This window comes from Phodopus roborovskii, unplaced genomic scaffold (genome assembly GCF_943737965.1).
Source record: "Phodopus roborovskii unplaced genomic scaffold, PHOROB, whole genome shotgun sequence".
Taxonomy (NCBI): domain Eukaryota; kingdom Metazoa; phylum Chordata; class Mammalia; order Rodentia; family Cricetidae; genus Phodopus; species Phodopus roborovskii.
Genome location: NW_026126444.1, coordinates 3038839 through 3062676, shown reverse-complemented (window position 1 = coordinate 3062676; position 23838 = coordinate 3038839). Strand labels below are relative to the sequence as shown.

At 40.9% G+C, this 23838-nt stretch overlaps 1 protein-coding gene across 1 annotated transcript in view; it reads right to left on the bottom strand.

The window, feature by feature from the left end:
* The window catches only part of Musk (muscle associated receptor tyrosine kinase), a 90849-nt gene extending 76248 nt beyond the window's left edge, over positions 1–14601 (bottom strand). The window contains exons 1-3 of the mRNA XM_051187821.1: positions 14406–14601; positions 7123–7249; positions 2960–3111 (exon numbers count right to left, since the gene is read on the bottom strand). Of these exons, the coding sequence (XP_051043778.1) occupies positions 2960–3111; positions 7123–7249; positions 14406–14484 (358 nt within the window). The 5' untranslated portion in view covers positions 14485–14601. The remainder of the gene's footprint in view (positions 1–2959; positions 3112–7122; positions 7250–14405) is intronic.
* Positions 14602–23838: the final 9237 nt, after the last annotated feature.

Sequence of the window (23838 nt, the reverse complement as noted above, 5' to 3'; positions counted from 1 at the left end):
AATCTTATACTATAGATGCAGAACAGAGAGATGTCTTTCTGGGACAGATTTCTGAGATGTGTGTGTGTGTGTGTGTGTGTGTGTGTGTGTGTGTGTGTGTGTGTGGTGTGTGTGTGTGTGGTGTGTGTGTGTGTGGTGTGTGTGTGTCTGTGTGTGTGTGTGTGTGTGTGTGTTAGGCCACCTTAATAGAGACAGGCAAGGGATAAATACTTTTTCTTTTTCTTTATATGTGAGCATGTGCGAGTGCTGTAGAGCCTTTTGTGTCATTGTCAGTCATATCTACAAAGATTAAATGCCTGTTGGTTTTTAACCCAGGCATATATTTCCCCTTACTGTTAAAATGACTCTATATTATGGCGAACACACAAGATAGACTTAAAATATTTTATAAGAAAATGTCAGCCTTGGCCATTCTGCTATATTCTAGAATTTATAGTTCTGTTTTATATTCACAGTAGGGAACACTTAAACTTTAGCTACTTGCTGGCCACTTTGACTGTAAGTTGTATTGTTATATACGTGTCAGCAAAACCTTGGTTTGGAAGTTGATATTCTTATTACTGTCAAAGAGAAGTTTCCAATATTCCTTTCATTGGCTTCCGTGAACAAGATCCCCACAGTGAACCTGGGTCATAGATGATGTTTTATGTGAGAAATTTAAGGAGCTATCTGCTGTATTGAGGATTTATCTCCTGGCTTCCCAGGAAACAGCTGTCTTGGTCACTTGTGCAGTGGGAGGTAAGGAGAATCTTTGGGAAATGGACTAAAAAGTAAGCTAGGGCTGGTCAGAGTAGTCACATGGAAGCATAGAGTCTCCTGTCGAGAAATTGTGACTTACTGTGGAACACATCAGAAATGGCTAGCTTATTGAAGCAAAGTACCGGTGGTACCCTGCTGTGCCAGCATGAGCCCTAGGTTGAACCTGAGGTTTCAAAGGAGATGTTCTAGGGGAAGGGTGTTGCTGGCATCATTGTGGTGGTTAGGAATCATCCAAAACTTAACAATTGGAATGGCCACACTAGTAAATACCCACACAAACATAACTCTTCCTAAAATGAAGATGGGGCCAGGGAAGGAAGAAAGAGATGAGAGGATTTGGTGTAGAACCAAACTTAAAAAAAAAAAATAAAAATGTTTGAGAGAAAACAACATAGGAAGAAAAGCAGAACAGTGAATTACTGAAGTGAATCCATTCCCTCAAAATAACATTCTTTATCAGAAGGGAGCCTTCGTTTCTCAGCCACTGAGGCAGTATTGGCCTCTTTCCCTGATTCCTTTGTTGAGGAACACATCATAAGTCTTTTCTGGACGCATGCCATCTACTTCCTCATGGTGACTATGAAATCTGTCCTCCACAATCAATCACAATAGCTTCTGCTTGAGGTAATCAAATACTCTATTAAACTTATACTTAAGGAGATTAACACACATTTGAGGGAAAATACAAAAAAAGAAATGAACTGAGATGAGAGCATAATTTATCTTGGATGAAGCAAAAATAAAGTAAGAAAATGTCCTTTTTAAAAATTCACTAGCAATTCCTTCAGAGAAACATGGAGCACTGTGTCATCCAAGAAATGGAGCTTACTATGCAAAGAACCATTAGAGACAAATTCATTCTTAAAAATTGATTTCTTCCAACGAAACAACAGCCAGGGGTAAGAAATAATGGAGAAAAAAAAGGAGATCTAAAACCAAAAAGATTCCAGTAGACCCGGGTTCTATCAGACGGTAACATAAATGCATGTGTGATTTTCTTTTTTTGTCATTAGTAATGAGAAAATAAAGTTTGCATTATGGCAGGGTTGAGATTGCTGCCAATAGCAGGTACCTACAAGTGCAAAGTGCATTGAGGCCAGAAAGCGCTGGCACTGCTCTTACTTGAGAAACCAGCAAGTTTGTACATACACCACAGAGGCAAGTCTTAAGTGTAAGCAAGTTTCCCACATCCAGTGAAGCCATACAAAAGTGTTCATAGTCAGAACGTGACATATTGGCACTGAAGTCTTTGAATCTGCCAGCATGTGGCAAGGCCCAGTATGGGTCCTTGATTTGTCAGAATAGCAAAGAGTTCAGCTAAATAACACTGGGTGTTTGCAGGGTGATGGCTTCGAAGGGTGATTCCACCTCCTGGCTATTAAAATCTTCCAGGATGATGGCAGACAAAACCAACAGGAAGATACTGGGAGTAGAATGGGAGACTCTGATGGGTATGTGGGGTTCAGGAGCAGGTGCTTGATGGAGTTAGAGAAGAGAATGGCCAGAACCCCATAAGCCTCCATGAGAGAGCAGTTTGTGAGGAATACACGGATAATGGCTTAGTTGCTTCTGGTTGCAGCGAAAACCGAGTAGCCAGGTTGGGAAACTGGAGCATCCTCCGTTTAAGTGGGAAGCCACTCAGAAGGAAATAAATAAAAGGATGAGATATTTAAAAAAAAAAAAAAAACAGGTGTTGACCATAATGGAACTATGCTTTTTAAATGCACAGAAAGAGCTGGTCAGATAGCTCAGCAGTTAAGAGCACCTACTGCTCTTCCAGGGGATCAGGGTTTGGTTCCCAGCACGCACAGCAAGTGGCACACAACCACCTATCACTCCGGCTCCAACGGATTTGGTGCCCTCTTTTTGGTCTCAGTGGATACCTGAACATACACAGCACACATAAGCACATACATAAATAAAAAATAAAAATAAAAAACGGAAGCTTTAAAAATGCACAATGATTTCAGAAGGAAGTTCCCAAATATAATCAAGAGCTGTGTGAAGGGCAAAAACAAGGCAAGAGAGGACAGAAAACTAAAGGATTGCCTTAACGTGGTTGTGACAGGAATAAGGGTTGGCTCTGGAACCTGTATTTTGTACTTGAGCTGACGTTCTGTTATAGGGAGTGTTCTGTTTAGTGACTGCTACAAATGTGTGGACACAACTTTAATGTTAGATGATGCTCTTCCCTACTCACTCATCTTCACTTGAAGAGCACCACAGCTCTCCACGGCTCCTCCCACTCCATTGTTGGCTATGCAGCAATAGATGCCATCATCACTGTCTTCCACACTCAAGATGGTGAGGAGCTGACCATTTTCCCGGATGCTGTAGCGGGTGTCAAACAGCCTGCAGGTCACAGAGCAAAGTGGAGGATTAGTGTCCCATCTGTGTGGTTTTACACACACACACACACACACACACACACACCTACACACACACACACACCTACACACACATAAACACACATACACACACACAAACACACACACACATACACATGCAAACACACACACACACACACTTACACATGTCTTTGATTAATGGATCAAATTGATGATCAGTCAGTGAGGAAGCAGATAAAGAGTTAGAGGAAATGTATTTTTTATAATCTGGTTTCTCTGGGCTCCATAATCAAAGCACCGTTGAGTTGTACAAAACAATTCTGAGGTGTTGGCTGCTGCTAAGAACAAGTGCAACATTTACTCAGGAAAGTATGTGCGTCTGTGTATGCTCGCATGCCATTCTGAGCTTACAAAGTATGCAAGGCTGTCTGACCAGCAAGTCACAAGGATTTGCCAGTCTTTGCCCCACCCCCTGGCCAGACCAGACTTAGGGATGGGATTACAAGCACCCACTACCACAATCAACTTTCCTTTTGAGTATGTATATTCTGGGGATTGAATTAAGGTCCCCCCCATGCCAAGAAAGTATATCATAACTAAGATGTATGAATCTTTTCCTGCAAGGAAAAGCAACTGGAAAAGGAACATGCATGTAATTGTAATGAACAGAAAGAAATAAATACTTATAGATATCAATAACAATTAATTGGATATCCATTTATTCATTAAACAAGTACTTTTCATTCTTTTTATAATTTTTACTCATTGCATTTTCTATTTCATGGGTATGGGTGTTTTGCCTGCATTATTTCTGTACACTATATGCATGCCTGTTTCCTATGGAAGCCATAAGAGGGAGTCAGGTCCCCTAAAACTAGAGTACAGATAGTTGTGAGGAGCTGCATGTGGGTGCTGAGAATCAACCCTGGGTCTTTTAGAAGAACAGCCAGTGTTCTTAACCACCGAGTCAACTCTCTATACCTTTTTATTCTAGTACAATTTAATAATCATTAATATTATAGCATGTTTCAATAAATGTGAGTATAAGCAATGAGTTTATAACTAACTAAATAAATGGTAACAAAATCTTACTTTCATTTTGTTGAAGCCATTAATGACTGAATAAATACTTTAAAATGAACTGTACAAATTACCTTTGGGTTTGTAAGTTGTGCTCATTCTATATGCTTTATAAACATATCTTAATTCAACAGAATAAAAGGTTTCATTAGGACATTTTCACACATGCATATAGTAAACTTTGATTACCCTAATTATTCTTTCTCCCTTCCCTCCATCCTCTCCAAAACTCTAGTACTTCCCCTTTTTATAAACAAACGAATTTTAGATGGTTAACAAGTGGCAGGCACTTCTCTGCCTCTGGTTTAGAATGCACAAGGAAATAAAAGATCTTCAAGCTATAAAAACATGTTGTGTGTGCTTGTATGTATGCACATACATAGTCTATTTAATTATGTACAATTGTCCACTGAGAAGAGACTCAGGGCAACAGAAAGAAGTTGGAGGGGAATCATCAACTAAAACCAAGTGGCTTCTGTTGTTGGATTTTATTTTTATTTTATTGTTTGTTTTATAATAGGAACTCTCAGTATCAAATGTATATGGTACACCGAATGACTGTCTCCAAAGACCCATCATGTCTTAGTCACTAGAGTCTGTGATACACTGCAAGGGGGATTTGAACACAGTTAAGAGTCAAAATGGGGGAAAAAAAGGGGGGAGGACTTAAAATGGAACATTCTCGATTACCCACAAGGGACAAATGTAGTAACAAAGATCCTTTTATGATGGAAAAGAGAGATGGAGATCTGACATGCAGAAACCAGTCATGTGACTACTAGTTTATGAACAGAGGAAGGAACCAGAGGACACAGGTGGCCTGTGGGATCCAATTGTGTCTTGGAGCATCCAGGAAGAGCTGGAGCTGCCAGTGATTGCTTCACACCCTGGAACTGTAAACTAATACGATATTTTGTCTGATATCACTGCATTTGTGACCACTTGTGACAGTCTCAGTAGAAAATAAATACAAGTTTTGGTACCCAGAATCATGGTGCTGCTGACACAAATACCTGAAAATGGAGGTGTGGCTTTGCAGTGAACTGGCAGAGTTTTGAGCAGCATGATAAGAAACAAAACAGAATCCGCCTAGTTTTTTTTTTTTTAAAGAGACTATCAGCTGAAACATACTTGTTAATGATACCTATTGGGGTCTTGGAAAGAGTAGGAGAATGCTAAGTCATCTTAGAGAATGCCAAAGTAATCACTAGCTGACAGATGATGTGAAGGGAATGTTGATAAAAATATGAATGTTAAGACCTCTACTGGTGGGGGCTAAGACAGAACAAGGGATGATACCTGGGCGGGGGGAGATGAAAGAAAGATGATTCTTGCCAGAGTGGCAGAGAGTTCAGCCAAATGATGCCTCACCCTCATTTCGAATTCAGATCTTATGAATAATGGACTCATATTTAGCCAGGGAAATTTCCAGGCACACTGTTGAAGCCACACCTTGTGGTCCTTGGAAGATTGTAGTAAAATTCAAGAAGAGAAAGGTGACGTGGAGTACTGCTGGGTCTGGAGAGCTGTCTCAGTGGTTAAGAACACTGGCTCATGCAGGGGTTCTGGATTTGGGTTTGGTTCCCAGAAGCCACAACCATCTCTAACTCCAATTTTAGGGAACTCAGCACTCTCTTCTGGGCACCATGCATGCACAAAATATACATATATGAAGAAAAAATACTCATACATGTAAACTAAAATAAATCTTCCAAAGACTGACCACACAAAAGAAGAAAAAATACTGCTAAGTAAAAGTAGAAATTTAGGCTTCGTGAGTTGGAAAATCTCTATCCAAATCGCAAAGAATGATAAATATGTTTTCCGGTGTTTGAACTGTGTGTGTGTGATCTGTTCCGTCCCGGAGAGAGCTTGCCTGGCAGAGTTCATTAAGGCTGTGGTACACAGTGACTTCAGAGTATGTGTCACAGAAGGAAACATGACATTTCAGTCAGAGGCAGTGAAAATATGCCTGTCCTTTCTCCCCTTCCAGTTCACGGGCCCTCGTCTATGGGCACCCACTTAAGGACATCGATGAAATGTGACATTTTCCCCAGAATTCATGTGTTAAAGCCGAGTGTCAGATGTGATGGTTTTTGAGAGGTGGTCTTTGGAAGGTGATTGTGTCTCATGGGACTGGATCTCTTGTGAGTTCAACTTGTGTCCCTACAGAAGAGAACCAAGAGAGTTCCTCCACGCCCTTCCCTCACACGAAGAGACAGTGGGCAAAGTGGCCATCTGTGAACACAAAAGGAAACCTTCATCCTCTGACCACACACTGAATCTGCTGGCTCCTTGAACTTGGAACTACTCAGTCCCCAAGGCTGTGAGAACTAATTTTCTGTGGTTCATTAGCCCCAGTCCTAACAGAGCAGTCACAGTAGCTCATGTGAACTGAGCACATTCCGTGTTGACACTGCCTGCTAGAGCGCCCTCCAGATCACTTTGTTTTAGTTTTTGTAGAGTACTTTTAGTGGGATAGCTATCGTGATGAGGGGAGAAAAGCAGACCCTTTACCTGCCGAGTGGGCCTTTTATCGGTTTGAGAATCTGTCTTATTTTGAAAAAAAAAAAAAAAGGTGATAGAGATGCAGAAATCAGATTTTTAGACAATAGATTTCATAGTATGGGGATACAGAGGGGAAGACAGCCTGGCCCCTCAGCTCCTCTGAGTGTCTTGGAATACATGTCATCAGACTTAGCATACCATGGTACTTCCTAGTTCTGTTAAGATCCAGGGTTCTCATCTGGCGTTGCCCATGTCAGATGAATCCATGTTTTGCCCTGAACTTCAGATCTTCCGATTAAGAAATGAATATTACATATTCTAGAAGGTGACTTTCAGTGCCACCAACAGTATGGGTGCATTTCCATGGGTGGGAAACTATGGGGCAGAGCCAGCATCCATCCTTAGCATGATGACACACAGTACTCACTTAATGAGGATTTTATTTCTGGTCCAAGAAATCTCAGGCTGAGGGTAGGATTCCACGGCACACATGAAAGTTGCCACTTCTTCAACTAAGGCATCTACGGTTTCAAGAGGTGTGGTGATGACAGGAGCTAAACAGAGAAAAAACAAGGGAGAACTCTCCAGAATGTTATTTTATTACTCACCCTTTAGCAGCCAGAAGCCATGACATTACTGTTCAAAAGCCCACTAGACATTGGGTGACCTGTCTGTAAAGTCGGTGCTCTAGAGAAGACAGGAGATTCTTGACAGGCTAGACTAGCTGAGTCAGCAAGAGACCCTGTTGTCAGCAAATACAGTGGACAGCAACCAAGGATGACACTTCATGTCAATCTGTGACTTCCACACATACGTGTGTACAGATGTGAAAACATGCACCAAGCCACACAAAAATACACCAGCAAAAAAATTTAAGTAAATGAAAATGTAAATTAAAACTGTACTCATTGGGGTGGCTATAAAGATAAAGAAAAATAATACATCTATGAGAGATTAGAACCCTGTGCATTGTGGGTAGGCGTTAAAATGATGGTCACTGGGGAAAAAGAGTACGGAGGTTTCCCAGAAAGAAATCAACAGAGAATCATGACCAACAGTTCCAATTCCAGGTACATATTCAAGAGAGCTGAAAATAAGGACTCAGATACTCAAATATTTTCACCTCTCTATTCATAGCAACACTACTCATAATAGCCAAAAGATGGAAGACACCTAAGTGCCCACCAACAGATGGATAAACAAAATTAACATACATATACAATGGACTGTTATTTGGCAATGAAAATAAGGGAAGTGTTACATTCTTTGACACGGAGGAAACGTGGAAACGAAGAAGCAAGTATATGGAAATAGTCACAAAGGGTCATGTTATAAGATTCTATTCCTGAAGCATGTGCAACTCAGAAATCTACAGAGCACAAACACATTAATCATCATCTATGAATGCGTGGGAAGGAAGGTGCAATTCTGTGGAGCTGGATTACAGGTTGTTGGGAGCCTCCCAGTGTGGTCCTGGAGATGGGACCTCTAGAAATTCACCAAGTGCTCTTTAACTGCTGAGCCATCTCTCCACCCTCACAAAATAGAATGTTAAGTCATTACTGGTGCCCTAGAATCTATCACACACATAGGAAGGCATGTTAGATGACTCAGGCCATGAGGCTGATGAATTTCACTTAGCTGTACTAGTGGAATAAAGTGAAGTCAGGGCAAGGGGGTGGGGGGTTTGCCTTCTTGCAATGGTCTGCTAGAGATGGTTTGCACTGGCAAGAATGAATTGCTCTTTTTTATTTTTTTTCCAGGAATTTTGCTAGTAATTGTTAAATAGCTATTATCAATAAACTAAATTGCATAATTCTCAACATAAGAAAACACTTACAAATCAATTACTTCTAGGCCACAGAGATATCTTGAGTTTACTTCCCTAGGACCTATGTGAAACAGTTGAATACAGAAGTACCTGCCTTTAATCCCAGTCTTAGCGAGTAGTGTCCCCAAGGTTTACTGGCCAGCAGATTTAGTATGTCTCAAAACATAAGGTGAAGAGCAGCCAAGAGACATCTGAACAGACACACACACACACACACACACACACACACACACACACACACCACACACCACACACACACACACACACACACACACACACACACACACCCATCACTTTTTAACTACACCCTATCTATGCTCTGGGGTGCTGAAAACGACCTACAACAGTAGTGTGCATGCTGACGCTTGACTGTCTCCAGGATTTGTTGCTGGTTTGAAACTGGATGTTATTTTGTTTTTTTCTCAGAAAGTTGAATGTTAACTATACTTCAGAACACTGTCTGATAAACAGGACAGGATAGGATTGTTGCAAATTAGTACTTGAAAGTGTGGCAATGACAAAGCACGCACAGGCTTTCGTGAAAGGTAAACATGCCAAGGCAGGAGAGCAACACAGAAGAAGATATGGCGTGTCAACAGTTGCAGAGGCAGAAGTAGCTTCTTCTGTTTTGTCTGCTTCATCCCTTTCAAAACAAATCTAACTACCATGTGCTGTTTATTTTAAAAATGAATTTATCCATCAGTTTCTTTCACTCCACACTGACACAGACATGCGGCGGTGATGGCGAAACACACTCTGCTGGTTAAGATCAAAGAAGTAAAAGACAATCCTCAAAATCTTGAAAATCTTAGACGGAGAAATACATGAAGTGTCATTGAGAGCAGTATCGTGTCAACGTCTTCCCACAACATTCAATGATGTGACAGTCTCGGGTGATGTCTGACTCTGGTTTTAGTAACATCAGTACCTGAGATTGTTCAAGAACTTTCTATGTGTTCCTTCTCACACCTTATCTTCATTATCTTATTTATCAAAAAGTAAGAGGTAAATACAATTGAGCATTTGCAAACTAGACATCATTTTTTGTAACCATCCCAAAGGTAGGAAGTGATAGAGGTGAATTTCGGGGTTAAGGGTAGCTTAGAGGCCCTGTGTCTTGGGGTTGGAGAGGTGACTCAATGGGTAAAGTCCTTGATGTGGAAGCATGAGGATCTGAGTTCAGATCCCCAGAGCACACATGCAGCTTAGCACTGGAGCAGGTGTGTCTGAATACCGGTGCTCTTATGGGAGGATGGAAGGTGAGGACGGACTTCCCTGCAAGCTGGCAGGCAGCTAACCTGCATTACACAGTGACAAACAAGAGATTCCCCACATACATGCCTCTGCTTGCACACACCTACACTTACACATTAAAATACGCACACGCACGCGCGCGCACACACACACACACACACACACACACTGAGAAAGAGAGACACACATACACACACACAAGAGACATAGCCTATCTCCAAACTCTAGATGGACAGCGTCTTATAGTCGTGGTTATACACAGAAAATGGGAAGTTTAAATCAGTATTAATTTCTAGTGGCAGAACATAGTTTTTCAGGTGCATTTTGCCCATCTTCTGAAACTACTCAAATTCCCTTTGAAGTGTTCACTGACGCCATCGAACAGCTGTACCAAAGGATATGGTTGACTCTGCAGGTCACTTCCTGTTTGCTGTCCTTAGCCAGCTTTCTTCCCAGCCAGAGCCTGTGTAAATGGGACCTCTGTCTTTTCTCCCGATCCAAGAACCACACGAACAACAAACACACAAGGATGAACACATCCTTTTCAGATCCAAAGAAAATTTATCTTAAAATTTATCTTAAATTCTAGCTCGGGATGAGTGGGTCATAATACTACCTTCCTTTGTCTTTTGTGGGCTTTAGAATACAGTGATCACATGTCATCTTCTGGCTGAATCATTACTAATGACCTTGCCCAAATGCAAGAAGGCAGGTGCATTGTTTTGTTTTGTTTTTGTTTGTTTTGTCTTGGTTTTGTTGTTTTTGTTGTTGTTATTTAAAGAAAATTGATAGCCAGGAGGTCACACCTTTATTTCCAACCTTCTGGAGGCAGAGGCAGGTGGATCACTGAGTTCAGTGCCAGCCTGGTCTACAAAGTGAGTTCCTGGACAACCAGAGCTGTTACATAAGAAACATTGTCTTGCAAAACAAGCAAAAATTGGTGCTGAGACCTTTAAAAAAAAGCATGTTTTTCTAATTATTATCAATATAGCATTGGTTCTTTCTTTTTCAACCTAAGAAAACACTTCAATATTGGAAAATTTTCAGATTCTCCCACGAGAATAATAGGTATTTGTCATTATCTGACTCACTTAATTGCTCTGAAATGAAAATTTTTGTCACGGTAACTTATAACATTAACCTAGAATGACACTCAACCATTTTCAAAGCTGTGTCATTAATTCCTTGAAACTGAATGTATTTATTTGTGGTTGTTCCCATCTGGGATGGACTTTCACAGAAGTTCTGTGTAATCTTTGAGAATGTTTGCGTTTGCATCCCTTGGCAGTGTTCCTTTTGGTTAAGCCACCATCCTGTAAGGACCCAAGTAAAGCATGCTGCCTATCACCCTTCGTGTGACACGGGATAATGGCATTGTCTCATCCACAAGGAAACTGAGGAAAAGACTATGTGCTTTCTTTAAAGATACACAGCAAGATGTTGGGGATAGGAAAGGGGACATTAACTGCAATGCCTGCTCCAGTCTTCAATACCCTTGCTTCACATTCTTCAATGTCCGACCTCTGTCGTCTGATATTTTCATGTAACTCCAGATTCGGTAGCCTCAGGTTCTTCAGATGCACAGCCCCTGAGGAGCACTGATCCTGAATTAATCTGAACACCTGCCCTCACGACTCCTGTGTTCATGTAGCGCTTGCTGGGCACAGAATCACTCTCAAACTGCTGTCTGCAGGCCTGCCATGCTGTCTGCACACTCTCCTGGGCCTGTGCACTTCTGTCACCTTCCTGAATGGACCAGTCTAGGGATGTCCCCTTCATCCCTCCTAGTGGCCTCCTAGAGTCCTACTTCACCTTTAGGGACATTAGGAAATTGCCAGTCTTTCCTTCCCCCATAAGAGCAGTGACGTAAAGCAGCAGTGTTTTCCTACACTTACAATGAGTAACTGACAATGAGTGTCGGTATGAAACGCTCGCCCGGGACTTGCTGTCCTGGATGGAGTTCACAACAGCTGTGTCAGCTCTGACTGACTTATAAGTAAATCTGTGAATCCTATTCCTACATGTGATTTAAAAGACAGGGCTTTTCCACCTAAAGAGAAACTAGATGTTAAACACTCTAGGTTTGTTAGTAAGTGGGTCATTTTGAATGTGGGGTTTTGTGAGGAAATCCTTGTGTATATTAAATAACTCCAATTCTGCCCACATGAACTTTAGCTCTTACGGAATTTTTAATGCCCCACCATAAATTTAACAAACCCTGATAGATCAGCAAGGGCTCTTGAGACTTAAGCTGAGGAAATTCAACAAAACTTTTGTCTACTTTCATCCATGATGACCTCTAAAAGTCTCCTACTTGAGGTGAGGAAATTAAACTCACAAAAAACAAAACAAAACAAAACAAAACAAAAAACAAACAAACAAAAAAACATCTCACTGGAAAGACAGTGACCCTCTTTTGGAATTTGAATGTTAGGTTAGGCATTTCAATTAATTTAAAGCTAAAATAGTAAACTATTACTCTGCAAAGTCAGATAATCTTATGAAGAAAACTGTACAGAGGGAAACATGATTCTTGTGAATTTTCTCCCCAACCTTAAACAGCCCTGTTTTAAGTACATCCATTCTGAAGCTGCCCACTATTCCAAACAAGAAGGTTTATTCTGTGAGACATCACTGTGCAGGTCCCTTCATTTTAGTCCAGACAAGTGCATTCTCTAACAGACTGATACCTATTTATCTTCTACCAGCTTCCAAGAACTGCTGTGAGCATAAGCAAGTACAGCCAGGACATCTTCATCTTTTTCACTGATAATTAAGAGAAAAATACATTCAAATAGCTCATCTCTATCAAAATATGCCACGTGTTACAGGATTAACGTCTTAAGGATTTCATGTGCAGTGGCGATATTTGCTTTCAGAAGTCATCTTGTACATTGAACAGATGTCTAATCACCTAGGGATAGTGTGTGGGGATAAGACCAATGTGAATCCAGTGCTAATTTCAACTTTTACAACAAACAGAGTAGGCTAAGAAACTATTGGTTTTAACTTTAAAATTTGCAGCAAATACACTGTAACAAGGCCAGACTGGATGGGTGTTCTGGTGGTTTTCTTTAAAAGCTGAGCTACCTGATATCCTGTATACTACCCTGTACCACGATTCTGACATTTGCAAAGTAGACATGAATGATCATATGCATTTGAATGAAGGCTTAGGATGACTGGGAACTTTAAAAATGTCATTTTTATCCAGAATCTAAGTTAGTATAAAAATAGAGGTGTCTTGTTGTTACTGTTTTGTGTGCCCAGGTTTGATTTGGAACATCAAAGCAGCTGCCTTCTTTACAAATTGGGGTTTAACTGTATCCTTCTCACTTTTGGGTAACTGCTTGGTAAAGATTAAAATGAATAAGACCTATTAGGATCTATAGGTCCAAACAGCCAGGTGTTGTCCTACCGGACATCCGTAGTCGGATCAGGAAGTATTAGAATAACCCGCAGCCAATGTTAAGTCCTTTTGGCAATTATTAGCTATTTTTAAAGGTCCAGATTCTTTTTATTACCTCAAGGTGCCTTAAAGTTATCATTGGGATGTAAATGACTTAGTACATTTGACCAAGTAAAGTGGAGGAAAAAGCAAGTAAATAAAAATATAATAAATCCGTGTAATCAGATTGTTTGGAAAGAATGCTGTCTGTTACTTACATGGGATCCTTGACCTTTTGCCTCTCAAACTGTAGGTGAACTACAAACCCTAAAGATTTGTTTCCCATGTGCACACAAATGTCACCTTCACTAATTATTCAAGATAAACATTTTCAGTGCTTTGGCAGCTTGGTCAAAATGGAAACTAATTCATCTGAATAAAGCCCAGCACTCTTCAAAACTTGGTCATAAGACTCTTAACACAACACTATTTAATGACATTTAGTCTGCTTCTCTGTGCCTTGCTTTGAGAAGACGCAGGAGCTTTGCAAATCACGTATTTTCTACTCTTCCTGGTTCTAACTTTCATAATACTCTGGCCAGAACCCACAGTGCCGTGGACAGTCTTGCTGCTGCAACAGGTGTTTGTCACTTTCTTAAGTTGCTTTCCCCCTTAGGTGGTGTTATTTCCGGTACATTCCAAAGCGCTGAAAAAAACTAGTGCAGTCTCTGGTCAAACTCAAATCACAGCACCAGCAGCAAAAGCGCAGAGTCAGATGTGTCCGGGCTTTGATTCCATAGGCACTTTCTGTGTGTCTTTCCCTAGGTCTGATTTCTAGCTACTAAAATGTCCATTAATGATTTGACAAAAGCTGAAACTGAAAATTGCTCCTTAGGAGCAAAACATTCTGGATATCTGGAAGTGGGGTGGATTATATTCTTGGCAAACCCAGCGTGGAAGGGTTTTTATCACACGTGTAGACCACCCCAGCATTTGACATACCCAGAAACAGAACAGACCTCCATAATTCACAGTCTACCTGACAACATCTCCCTAGAAGAGAGGGCTCTATGCGCATCATGCTGTTTTAATCACAGCCCAGAAGACAACCATCATGGGAGAAGAATCAAGCATGCTGTGTAACTCTCTTCTTTTTCTCCATCACCCAAACACACCACATCAGAAATCAGCCACCATGAAGCTCACACACACTTTAGACAAGATTGTGTAGACTGACCTTTTGGAAGTTTCTCAGTCCCGCTGAAGGCAACCAGGGTGAGAATCTGTAACAGTGGAATGTTGACAAGCTCTCTCATGGTTAATCCAGGCTCAGAGTGAAGGTTACTTCTGGACTATTGAGGAAAATTCTCCGTGGTTTACATTTTAAAGCATGGTTTGTTACAATAGGGTCATCTGCGAATGACTGTTTGTGTCCGCAGTGCCACAGGCTCTAAGTATAATCAGGAATCCTCAGACCTGACTGTGATGATGGACATGGCCAGCTGGGAGTATCCACTTAGGCCAGTAACGCAAGTGGAGAGCTGGAGGAACAAGGGAAAGAAAATCCCTTCAGAATCCCTTTTAAGACAGTGGCAGAAGGACAATACCAGATGCCATTTGTGGCCACTACAGTTTTCCCTGAGCTATAGCGTTCCTAATGTGAGTTTGGTCCACCAGTACCCCTGCACTCAAATGAGGAATCCGGATCAAACTAATTTTGACTCCTGTCCATCTCTCACCCGACCCCCATCCACAGTCAACCCAGCCCAGCTGCTCCAGATTTCACCCACTCCACACTCCTTGAATTCTTCTCCCGTTGTCCTTTGTAGCAGCATGATGTGACCTAACCTTGTTCTTACAGTCCTGAGAGTCTTCTACCTTCTCCCCTGGGTATCTTATCATGAGATATCCCCTTCTTGCCCCAAAGCCTGTAGTGATTTCTTGCAATGTAAAACTGCATGCAAGTCTGATGCTGAAGGAGGACTTGCTGGCATCTGCTTGTCTCTCTAGCCTCATATTTTATGGACCATGCTTCTTACTATTCTGTATCATGTTTGAAGACTGGTTAATATTGCCCTGTTCCAAAGAAATGCTAAATGACTAGAAGGTAGACATCTTCTGAAACCTGTGGGAGACTGCATGAAATCATACTGAGCATTTGCCCCAAAAGACTAAAGGTAGGATACACCAATTCTCCCAGTAAGACACAATCTTAAGAAGGTACTGGTGATGCTCACAAAAGCATGCTATTTTCATGACTTTTCTCACTGTTATGGCCAAATAGCTGATGGCAACAATAGAAACCTAAGGATGAATGGGCTTGCTTCAACTTCAAGTTTGAGGGGTAGCCCATCTCATAGTTCTGCAAGGGGGATGAATTCTAATACATCACACCCAAGTTTGAGGCACATTGCATCCATAGTCAGGAAGCAGGGATGGCTGAAGGTTGTCATTCAACTTGCTTTCTTCTTTCTCCCTGTAAATTTAGTTCAGGGTCACAGCCCATGGAATGCTATCACCCACATTCAGGGTGGCTCTTCTCTCCTTGCTTACCCTTTCTGGACATACCTTTGCAGACATGCCCAGAAGTGTGTCTCCTAGTCAAGTCAAGATGACAATGAAAATTAACCGTCACATCTGCAAAACCATAGTAATGAGGGCAAAGCTCAGATCCTGATCCCCACTTTGTAAACCAATCTAAAATGTAGTCCATACACATCCTATGTAAAGGAAAACATGGTAAATGATATAGACAGGCACATAACGAAAAACTAACCTCACACTTTCCCTATTCACTCTGTTCCCCTCTCAAATGATAGTAAGTACTTATAAGGAGTGCTGGCAAGAATATGGAGAAAAGAACCCTCACACTTTCTTGGTAGGAATCTAAATCAGAACCATACTGGAAAATATAATGGGAATTGCCTGACACTCTAGAAGTAGCGAATGATCAAGCAACCTGCCTTCTTGGATATAACCAAAGAAAGTGAAATAATTGGCATGTCTAAGATATTTTCATATGCTTACAATATTACTCACAACAGTCAAATTAGGGAATGACTTAAGGCTAAGTGTCCATCAGTGTGTAACTGGAGAAATAAAATACCATACATACACATCAGGTAATGCTACACTGGCTTCAAAGAAGGAGATTCTGCCATTCACGATATGGGTGAACCTGGAAGGCATGAGTACAAGTGATGGAAGCCAGACACAAACATATAAATACCGTGTGATCTCTCTTATATGTGGAATATTTTAAAAAATGTCAATCTTGAAGTGGAGAGTAGAAGGGACTTATCAGAGGAAAGATGAGAGATGGGGAGAAATGATGATTTTTTAAAAAGCTACATGTTTCTTGTTGGTCTAAAAGGGTGGGCTTTTGTGATCTATTCTGTGTACTAACCAAATTTAATGCAATGCATGGCTTTAAAATTGCCAGTATATATTTAATGTGCTTGCTGCCTAAAATCTGGTGCCTTGGTGAGGTGTTATTCATGTTAATTAGCTTGATTGGATCTTTCTGCAATGTGTACCTAAGTCAAAACTGTTCCGCATACATATACACAAAATATATTGTCAATTGAACAAATAAATAGAGTAGGGGATGAGGAAATGAGCTGGGGCATGAATCTAGGCATCTCCAGAAGAGTACACTGGAGTGGAGAATGTTAGCAGCACTGGAGGAAGAAGTTGTTTATAAACATAAATTGTCAAACATTTGTTGTAGGGATGTATTTTGCAGGGGCCTATAAAAATAAAGTCAAAGGCACAGGGTAGAGAAGACAGAATGCCCCATGTCTCGGAGAAGGCAGGAGGAATGGGGCCTTTGAACACAACATCTTGTCACAAAAAAAAAAAAAAAAAAAAAAAAAAAAAAAATTGCTGAGGCAGCAAACTAGAGAGATGTCTGAGCAGTTAAGAGCGCTTGTTTGCAGAGGACCTAGGTTCAGCTCCCAGCCCCCACATCAGGCAGCTCACAACTGCATATAACTCAAGTTCTAGGAAATCCAGCGCCCTCCTCTGGCCTCTATGGGCACTTGCACATACATAGAGTACAAACACACACCCAGGTAATCATACACACATGCAAAGTAAATAAATAGTCTTAAAAGTACCAAGGAAGGGATGGATAGGAAAATACATAGGCAAGGTAGCACAAAGCTTGTGGAGTCCCCATCCGATGGCTGCTGCTGTCTCTCTCTATAAATTAGAAGGCTCAGTGTGAAAGTGTTTAAAGCTTTTGCCTCAGAGATTAGGGAAGCACACAGCTGAGGTTGTTGGCTTTAAATTTAGACTGATACTCATTTACTCTGGCATGATATTTTTTTTTTCACCAGGACTTGCCACCTTCCTAAATGATACACGTTGAAGGTTGGGTAGGTTTATTTGGGGAATCGAGGGAGGAAAAGGTATTAGTTGCTGATACATTAGTCCAAGGAAGCAGTATTCCAGAAAAGAGAATGGAAAGTGATAGATGCTTGGAAGCAGAGCAAGGGATATAGAACTGTCAGTTAGCAGGTGATGACACAGGCAGAAAATGGACAGTGACCAGTACTGGTCCTCATGTTGGGATCACTTGAGTGAAGTAAGAAACAGGAGACTGGGATCAAAGACAGCAAAGGGAGTAGCCCCGAGACATGGGTAAAGTTTCTGGTTTAGGTGTTAGTCTGGGGAATGGTCTGGGGTTATTTTGTTTAAATGGAGGTAAACTCATTTCTCAGTGTAGAGGCCAGCTCTGAAGCCACTGGCATTTATGAGACTTTGAGATTGTAGTAGTGTGGATAGAATGGGTTTGAGACACATGGGAAGAGAAAAAAGAAGGCAGATTTGGTTAATAATAATCCAGGATGAGTGTCAGATTTCCAACTTAAAAGAAAACATGGAATATTTAACTGTGTCAGCTGGAATTTCCAAGAGGAAAAGCAGCCACTGAAATGGATGTATTTATATCCTATATCCATAAGTAGCTATTATGGTCTGTTGTGGACTGACTGAGACATGCCTCCCATAGACTGATGTATTTGAACACCTGACCTCCAGTTGTGAGTTAGTGGAACTACGTGGGGAGGTAATGGAACCTTTAGGAATGGAGCCTTGCAGGAAGATGTACATCACTGGGAGCAGGCTTTGAGTATTTGTGATCTCACCCCACTTCCTATTTCTCCCCCTCTTCCTTTCTCCTGCTCTTCCTCTTCCTCTCACTTACTTCCTGTCCCTCCCTTTGCCCACTCTCCGTGGCTCTCTCTTTCTTTATTTTCTCTCTCTCTCCTTTCTCCCTCTGACCCTCTCCCTCTCCTTCCCTCCTCCCACTCACCCTCCCTCCTAGTTTCTCTTCACTTCCTGACTACTCTCCCCTGATGCCCTGCTTCCAGTGTATGAGTGAAAATGTGGCCAGCCAACATTGTGTTCCTGCTGCCGTTCCTGCCTGCCACCAAGCCTTCCTTGCCACTATAGGGTCTATCCTTCTGGATTCATTAGCCAAAATGACCCCTTTCCTTCTGTAAGGTACGTTTGGTCATGGTATTTTATCACAGCAACAGAAAAGCCACTAATAGAGAGTTCCAGGAAGACAGGAATGGCCTACTCAAAAAGAAGACAGGGCTATATACAAAAGTGCAAATTGTAAACAAAAACCTCGTGCAGAACCCAGGAGCCACTAATAGTTGCTATTAATCAATGCTAGAGAAAACATTTACCCCGAAACCTACACACAATTTCCCAATGAGAAGTATGGCCTTTGGTTGAGAGATTCAGTTTCAGAGATGGCTCCAATTTCTAGAAAATTCTTTCCATTGTCTAAACCCAGTGGGAAATGAGGGGTCGAGAAAACCCAGTGGTAAGTTTCATAGAAGTCAGTTTCTTGGGTCACAGAGCAAGTGACTGTGGCTTAAGAATGGCTCTGGAAGGCAAGTGGGGAGTGGAAACTCTAGCAGGACTCTTTAGGAAGCTTTAGCTCTCCTTGGTACACAGATGACATACAAAGTAGGAGAGGCAGGCATGCTCAAATTCTCATGTGTTGCCACTGTTGATTTTTTAATTGTTCAGTCACAACATCAGTTGCTCCCAGAAACTGACTACATTGCTTCTGTTATGGTATCCTTTCCTCTTTGAAGTCCCACCTCAGCACCATTGTGTTATAAAGGTTGTTTTGCACAAAATTCTCTGAGAACCATTGGTCACATTCCTGAACCCAGAACTTCTTCCTGGTTCAAAGTAGTCTGCATAGATACATTTCATATTATGCTGGGTGCTTAAGTGGTTTGGCAAGCTTTGCTTGAAGATACAAGTCTGAAAACCCAAGGGAAGTAGAGTTGGAAGAGCCTAAGTCCTCGCTTCTGATTTGACAGTGCTGAAGGAAGGAACCCTCTGCTCCAGACCCTGGGGCCAGCTGCTCTCGTCAACTAAATTCTATAGGGCTGTCATGTTCCTCTTACTCTTTCAGGCTTCATCTCTCTCGGTGTCATCTCCTGCCAAGGGCTGTTCAGATGCTCACTGATACCCTAAAGAGCTTAAGTATGTTAAAATAATGACAGGTCTAGATGCCATTCTATGACCGGGTAGTAATCATGGGCATAGATGTGATTGTCTTTGACAGTGAACACTTTCTGAAGCCCAGTACTCAAATCTTCATTTATATTTGTGTGTGTGTTATAGTAGAAGTCTGCTCTCTTCTCTGCACAGATGCTAAGAAAAGCAAATCCCTGCTCCTCTCAATCCTGATGGCTGGGTATGGGTAAATTACCTGAGCTCAGATAGTCAGACACCTTTCAGGGACTTGAAATCTGGATCATTTAAGAAGGGAAAGTTGGAATTCATTCTAGAGTCAATGATATCAAGTATCCAGTGGCATCCATGCCAACAGTACTACACAGTCATGGCAGCACCTTCTGCAGTATCCAGTGTCCAGGGATGGCAGAGTCTCTGCCCCATGCTCAGCAGCTGAGCTGTGTCACCCTGACCTGGCTATCTCCCTTATGAGATCTTGGCCATTGTACTAGACACCAGCTGCCCTTTATTCCTGAGTGGATTTCTTGGATTTCCTAGCATTTCATAAGCTAACAAAAGGCCTTCCAACAAATTATTTTTTCCTAAGTTAATCAGAGTTACCCTCTGTTTATTGCAAAAACACATACAACAATGTCTATTTTTCATTTACTAATATTAAGGCTTTAAAGACTATGAATTGTGCAAAGATTCTTATAATCACTAAACAATAAAGATAAATTGTTTAATGTTTTGAAAATTTCATACATCAATAATGTATTTTATATCATTTTATCCCTTCCTCCCTCTACCTCCAACTCCTTCCACATCTCTTCCACTCCCTCCCAAATTCAAGACCTCTTCTTTAATTATTAGTTCTACACACTTTATATACTATTTAAATGTAACATATCAGTGTATTATTAATAATATATAATTACTATAGCATTTTAATATATTGGTATATAATATATATCCTAAGTTATTTCAGTGTTGCCTATATGGACATGTGCTTAGGGCTTGTCACTTAGAGTTGGGATTGGATAACCTTCCTCATCCCTGGGAGAAAAACCTGAATCTCCATAGTAGAGGTAAATTTCTAGTGCAGATTTGACTTTTGAGGATGATCTCTACATTCCATCTTGATGGGAGATGTCATTCTGTATATATGTTTCTCATACTGGTTAATGAATAAAGCACTGTTAGCCAATAGGAAAGGAAGATAGGAGGGACTAGGAGACAAGGAGGAAAGAGGAAGTAGTAAGGAGGAGTCAAGATGGAGAGATTGGGAAAACGACACGCCTGCCCTATTCCCCGGTAAGATGAGACCAGTTGGATCAACAGAAATGGGCTAATATTTAAGACAGAGCTAGCCGATAAGAAACTAGTACCTGGCCAACATCGTTATATCAAATACAGAGTCTCAGTGTGTTATTTGGGGCTGGTGAAGCCGCAGGACAAGACCAGCAGCAGGCAGAAAAACCTTACTCCTTACACTATCTATATTGCACAAACAGACTTCTTGTTTTAATCAACATTTGCTAGTTTAGGAGGCCTAGATATTAAACTGGTCAAAGGTATTTTTACCTTCTTTAACATGTTCACTTTTACTCAGTTTCTATCATGTACTGTTACTATCCTGGAAATATTAAATATGGCTAATCGGTGATGCTGAAAGGATTATCAAGCTAGAAAGTGTTGTCCAGAGATCACACTGGACAAGGCCTACCATCTGGGACTGACTTATGGATCTCTTTACAAATTGGCATAAGCAACTTGGCAAACTCTAGTCAGACATATATGCTATTGCCATGTGCACACATGGCTAATGATGAGGTCAGTCAAGCTTCTGGTCCTAATGACCTCCCTCTAAAGTCTCATGTAGTAACTTCCTCAGCAGATAGAGATTTGTTCTTGAATGTCGTAGGAATAAGAAATTTCTCACAGGGTAGTTATCTAAGCAAATTCTCCCTTCTACTTCCAAGTACCAAGGAAAAGAAAAACCTCAGAACCTGCAACAGCAACTTCATTAAGATTATTCCAGTCATCAGTGGAGACAAAAAAAAAAAAAATCATGATTTCCCCACAAGAGTTTGAGATGATGATCTATGGGCCCTGGAAACATGATTTTTTAACCAGCAAATCTGTCCATCCTGTATGTTTGCCCACTGATTTCACCACCCAGAACAGTGGAAGGAAGATTATAATACTGGCTTTAACCTGTTTAGCCTACCACATTCAGTGTTGATTGTGGGTTTTTAGTAGGGAAAACTTTCAATGCTTAAAGGTCCTAGTTATAGTGTATTCTCCATGAACCTTTCCAGTAACTGAAAAATTGCTGGAACATTCCATTCTCTTCCACAAAGCACATAATTCACACTTTAAAAACTGAAAAAGACAATTAAGAATACAAATACCAGGATTAATAGCACTTAGAAATACTAATCCAAGAACTCTCAAAATACTTACATATAATATGAAGTAATATATTTTAAAGGCCATCATCATCACATATGGACAACTTCATATATCATAAGTAGTTGTTAGCTTCCTTTGAGAAAAATATGTTTCTTAATATGATGTTATATTAATAAGGTACTTAAATAATATCTAAATTTATGAATACATTAACTATGCAACTTAACTAAAATATAACTACATTGTAATTCTTAAATTTTTTGGAACATGGTCTCACTATGCAGCTCTGACTATTCTGGAACTCACTTTATAGACCCAGGCTTAGAACTCACAGAGAACTGCCTGCCTCTGTCTCTCAAGTGCTGGAATTAAAGGAGTGTGCCACCACACCTAGCTCTTTTTAAGTTTCAATACTTACTTTATTATTATTTGAGAATTTCATATATCAGTATATATAACATTTCTACCCCATACTTAGCCTACTATAGTTAATCCACTGCCCTTATCACTCCTTCTACAATTCAGGACCTCTTCTACCTTAATTATTATTGTTTCTCTCTCTCTCTCTCTATCTCTTTCTCATACACACACACACTCGTGCGCAACACACACACACATCCTGTTGAGCTGTTGAGTGTATTTAGTATTGCTCATCTGTATATGTGATACGTGTTTAGAGATGACCATTTGATATTGACATTTTAAGGTGTCCAGTTACCTTTGTCTATTAAAGCTTAAAATGTTGGGAAAGTATGCAAGCTATGAACAGCTTTTAAAGTTTGTTTTCTTTACAAAAAGAAGAATTAAATTCCCTTCCCCTCAGAGCTCAGTTTTATTCCAACCTATCATTGTACACTTAGTTCCTACAATTGTTCTTGGAACTGGAAGGCTAGACACTCAGAATGTCACCTAAACTTGTGTTTCCTTTGTTCTTCAATGCTCTGACCAAGTCTTAGCATAGCGTGTGAAGAAGAAAAGTGGCAGTTGATGGCTTTGTCAGAACTACCATTCCCTGAGTCAGTATAGTACATCCACTAGATAAACACAGTCAAACTCCAGGAGTTTGTTTTTTGAACTAAAGAAGCTTACTGTCAATCAAAAATTGAACAAGCAAGCTAAATAAGCCATAACAGAGAGACTACTCTTAACATGTTTTACAAAGTAGAGCCCTATAAGATAGCTTTTCTCTGCTGAATGTACCCAACTATCATCAAAAATCACAAGAGAACTGAAAAGACTACATCTGAATCGTATTAATTACACCAAAGTCAAATCCCAGACCAAAAGTACTAGAAGAGACTGGGTGGGTGGGTGGGTGGGGGTTAATTAAGGTTTCTATTGCTGTGAAGAGACACCATGACCACAGCAACTCATACAAATAAAAGCATCTAATTGGAGGGGTTCACTTACAGTTTCAGAGGTTCAGCCCTACCATCAGGGCTGGGAGCATGACAGCTGAGAGTATGGTGGTGTGTAGGCAGACACGGCGCTGGAGAGGCAGCTGAGCGTTCGACGTCTGGCAGGCAACAAATGAACTGTTTCACACTGACTGCAGCTTGAGTGAAAGAGACTTCAAAGCCCACCGCCACAGTGACACACCCCCTCCAACAAGGCCACGCCTGCTAACAGTGCCACTCCCTTGGAGGCCATTTTCTTTCAAACCACCACAGGGGCATGAAAAAGAAAATGCTGCCTCGTTTGGAAAGTCTTCTATTTGAGGCAAAATTCAAATGTTATGTAAGAATGAATACATTTGAGAATATAAG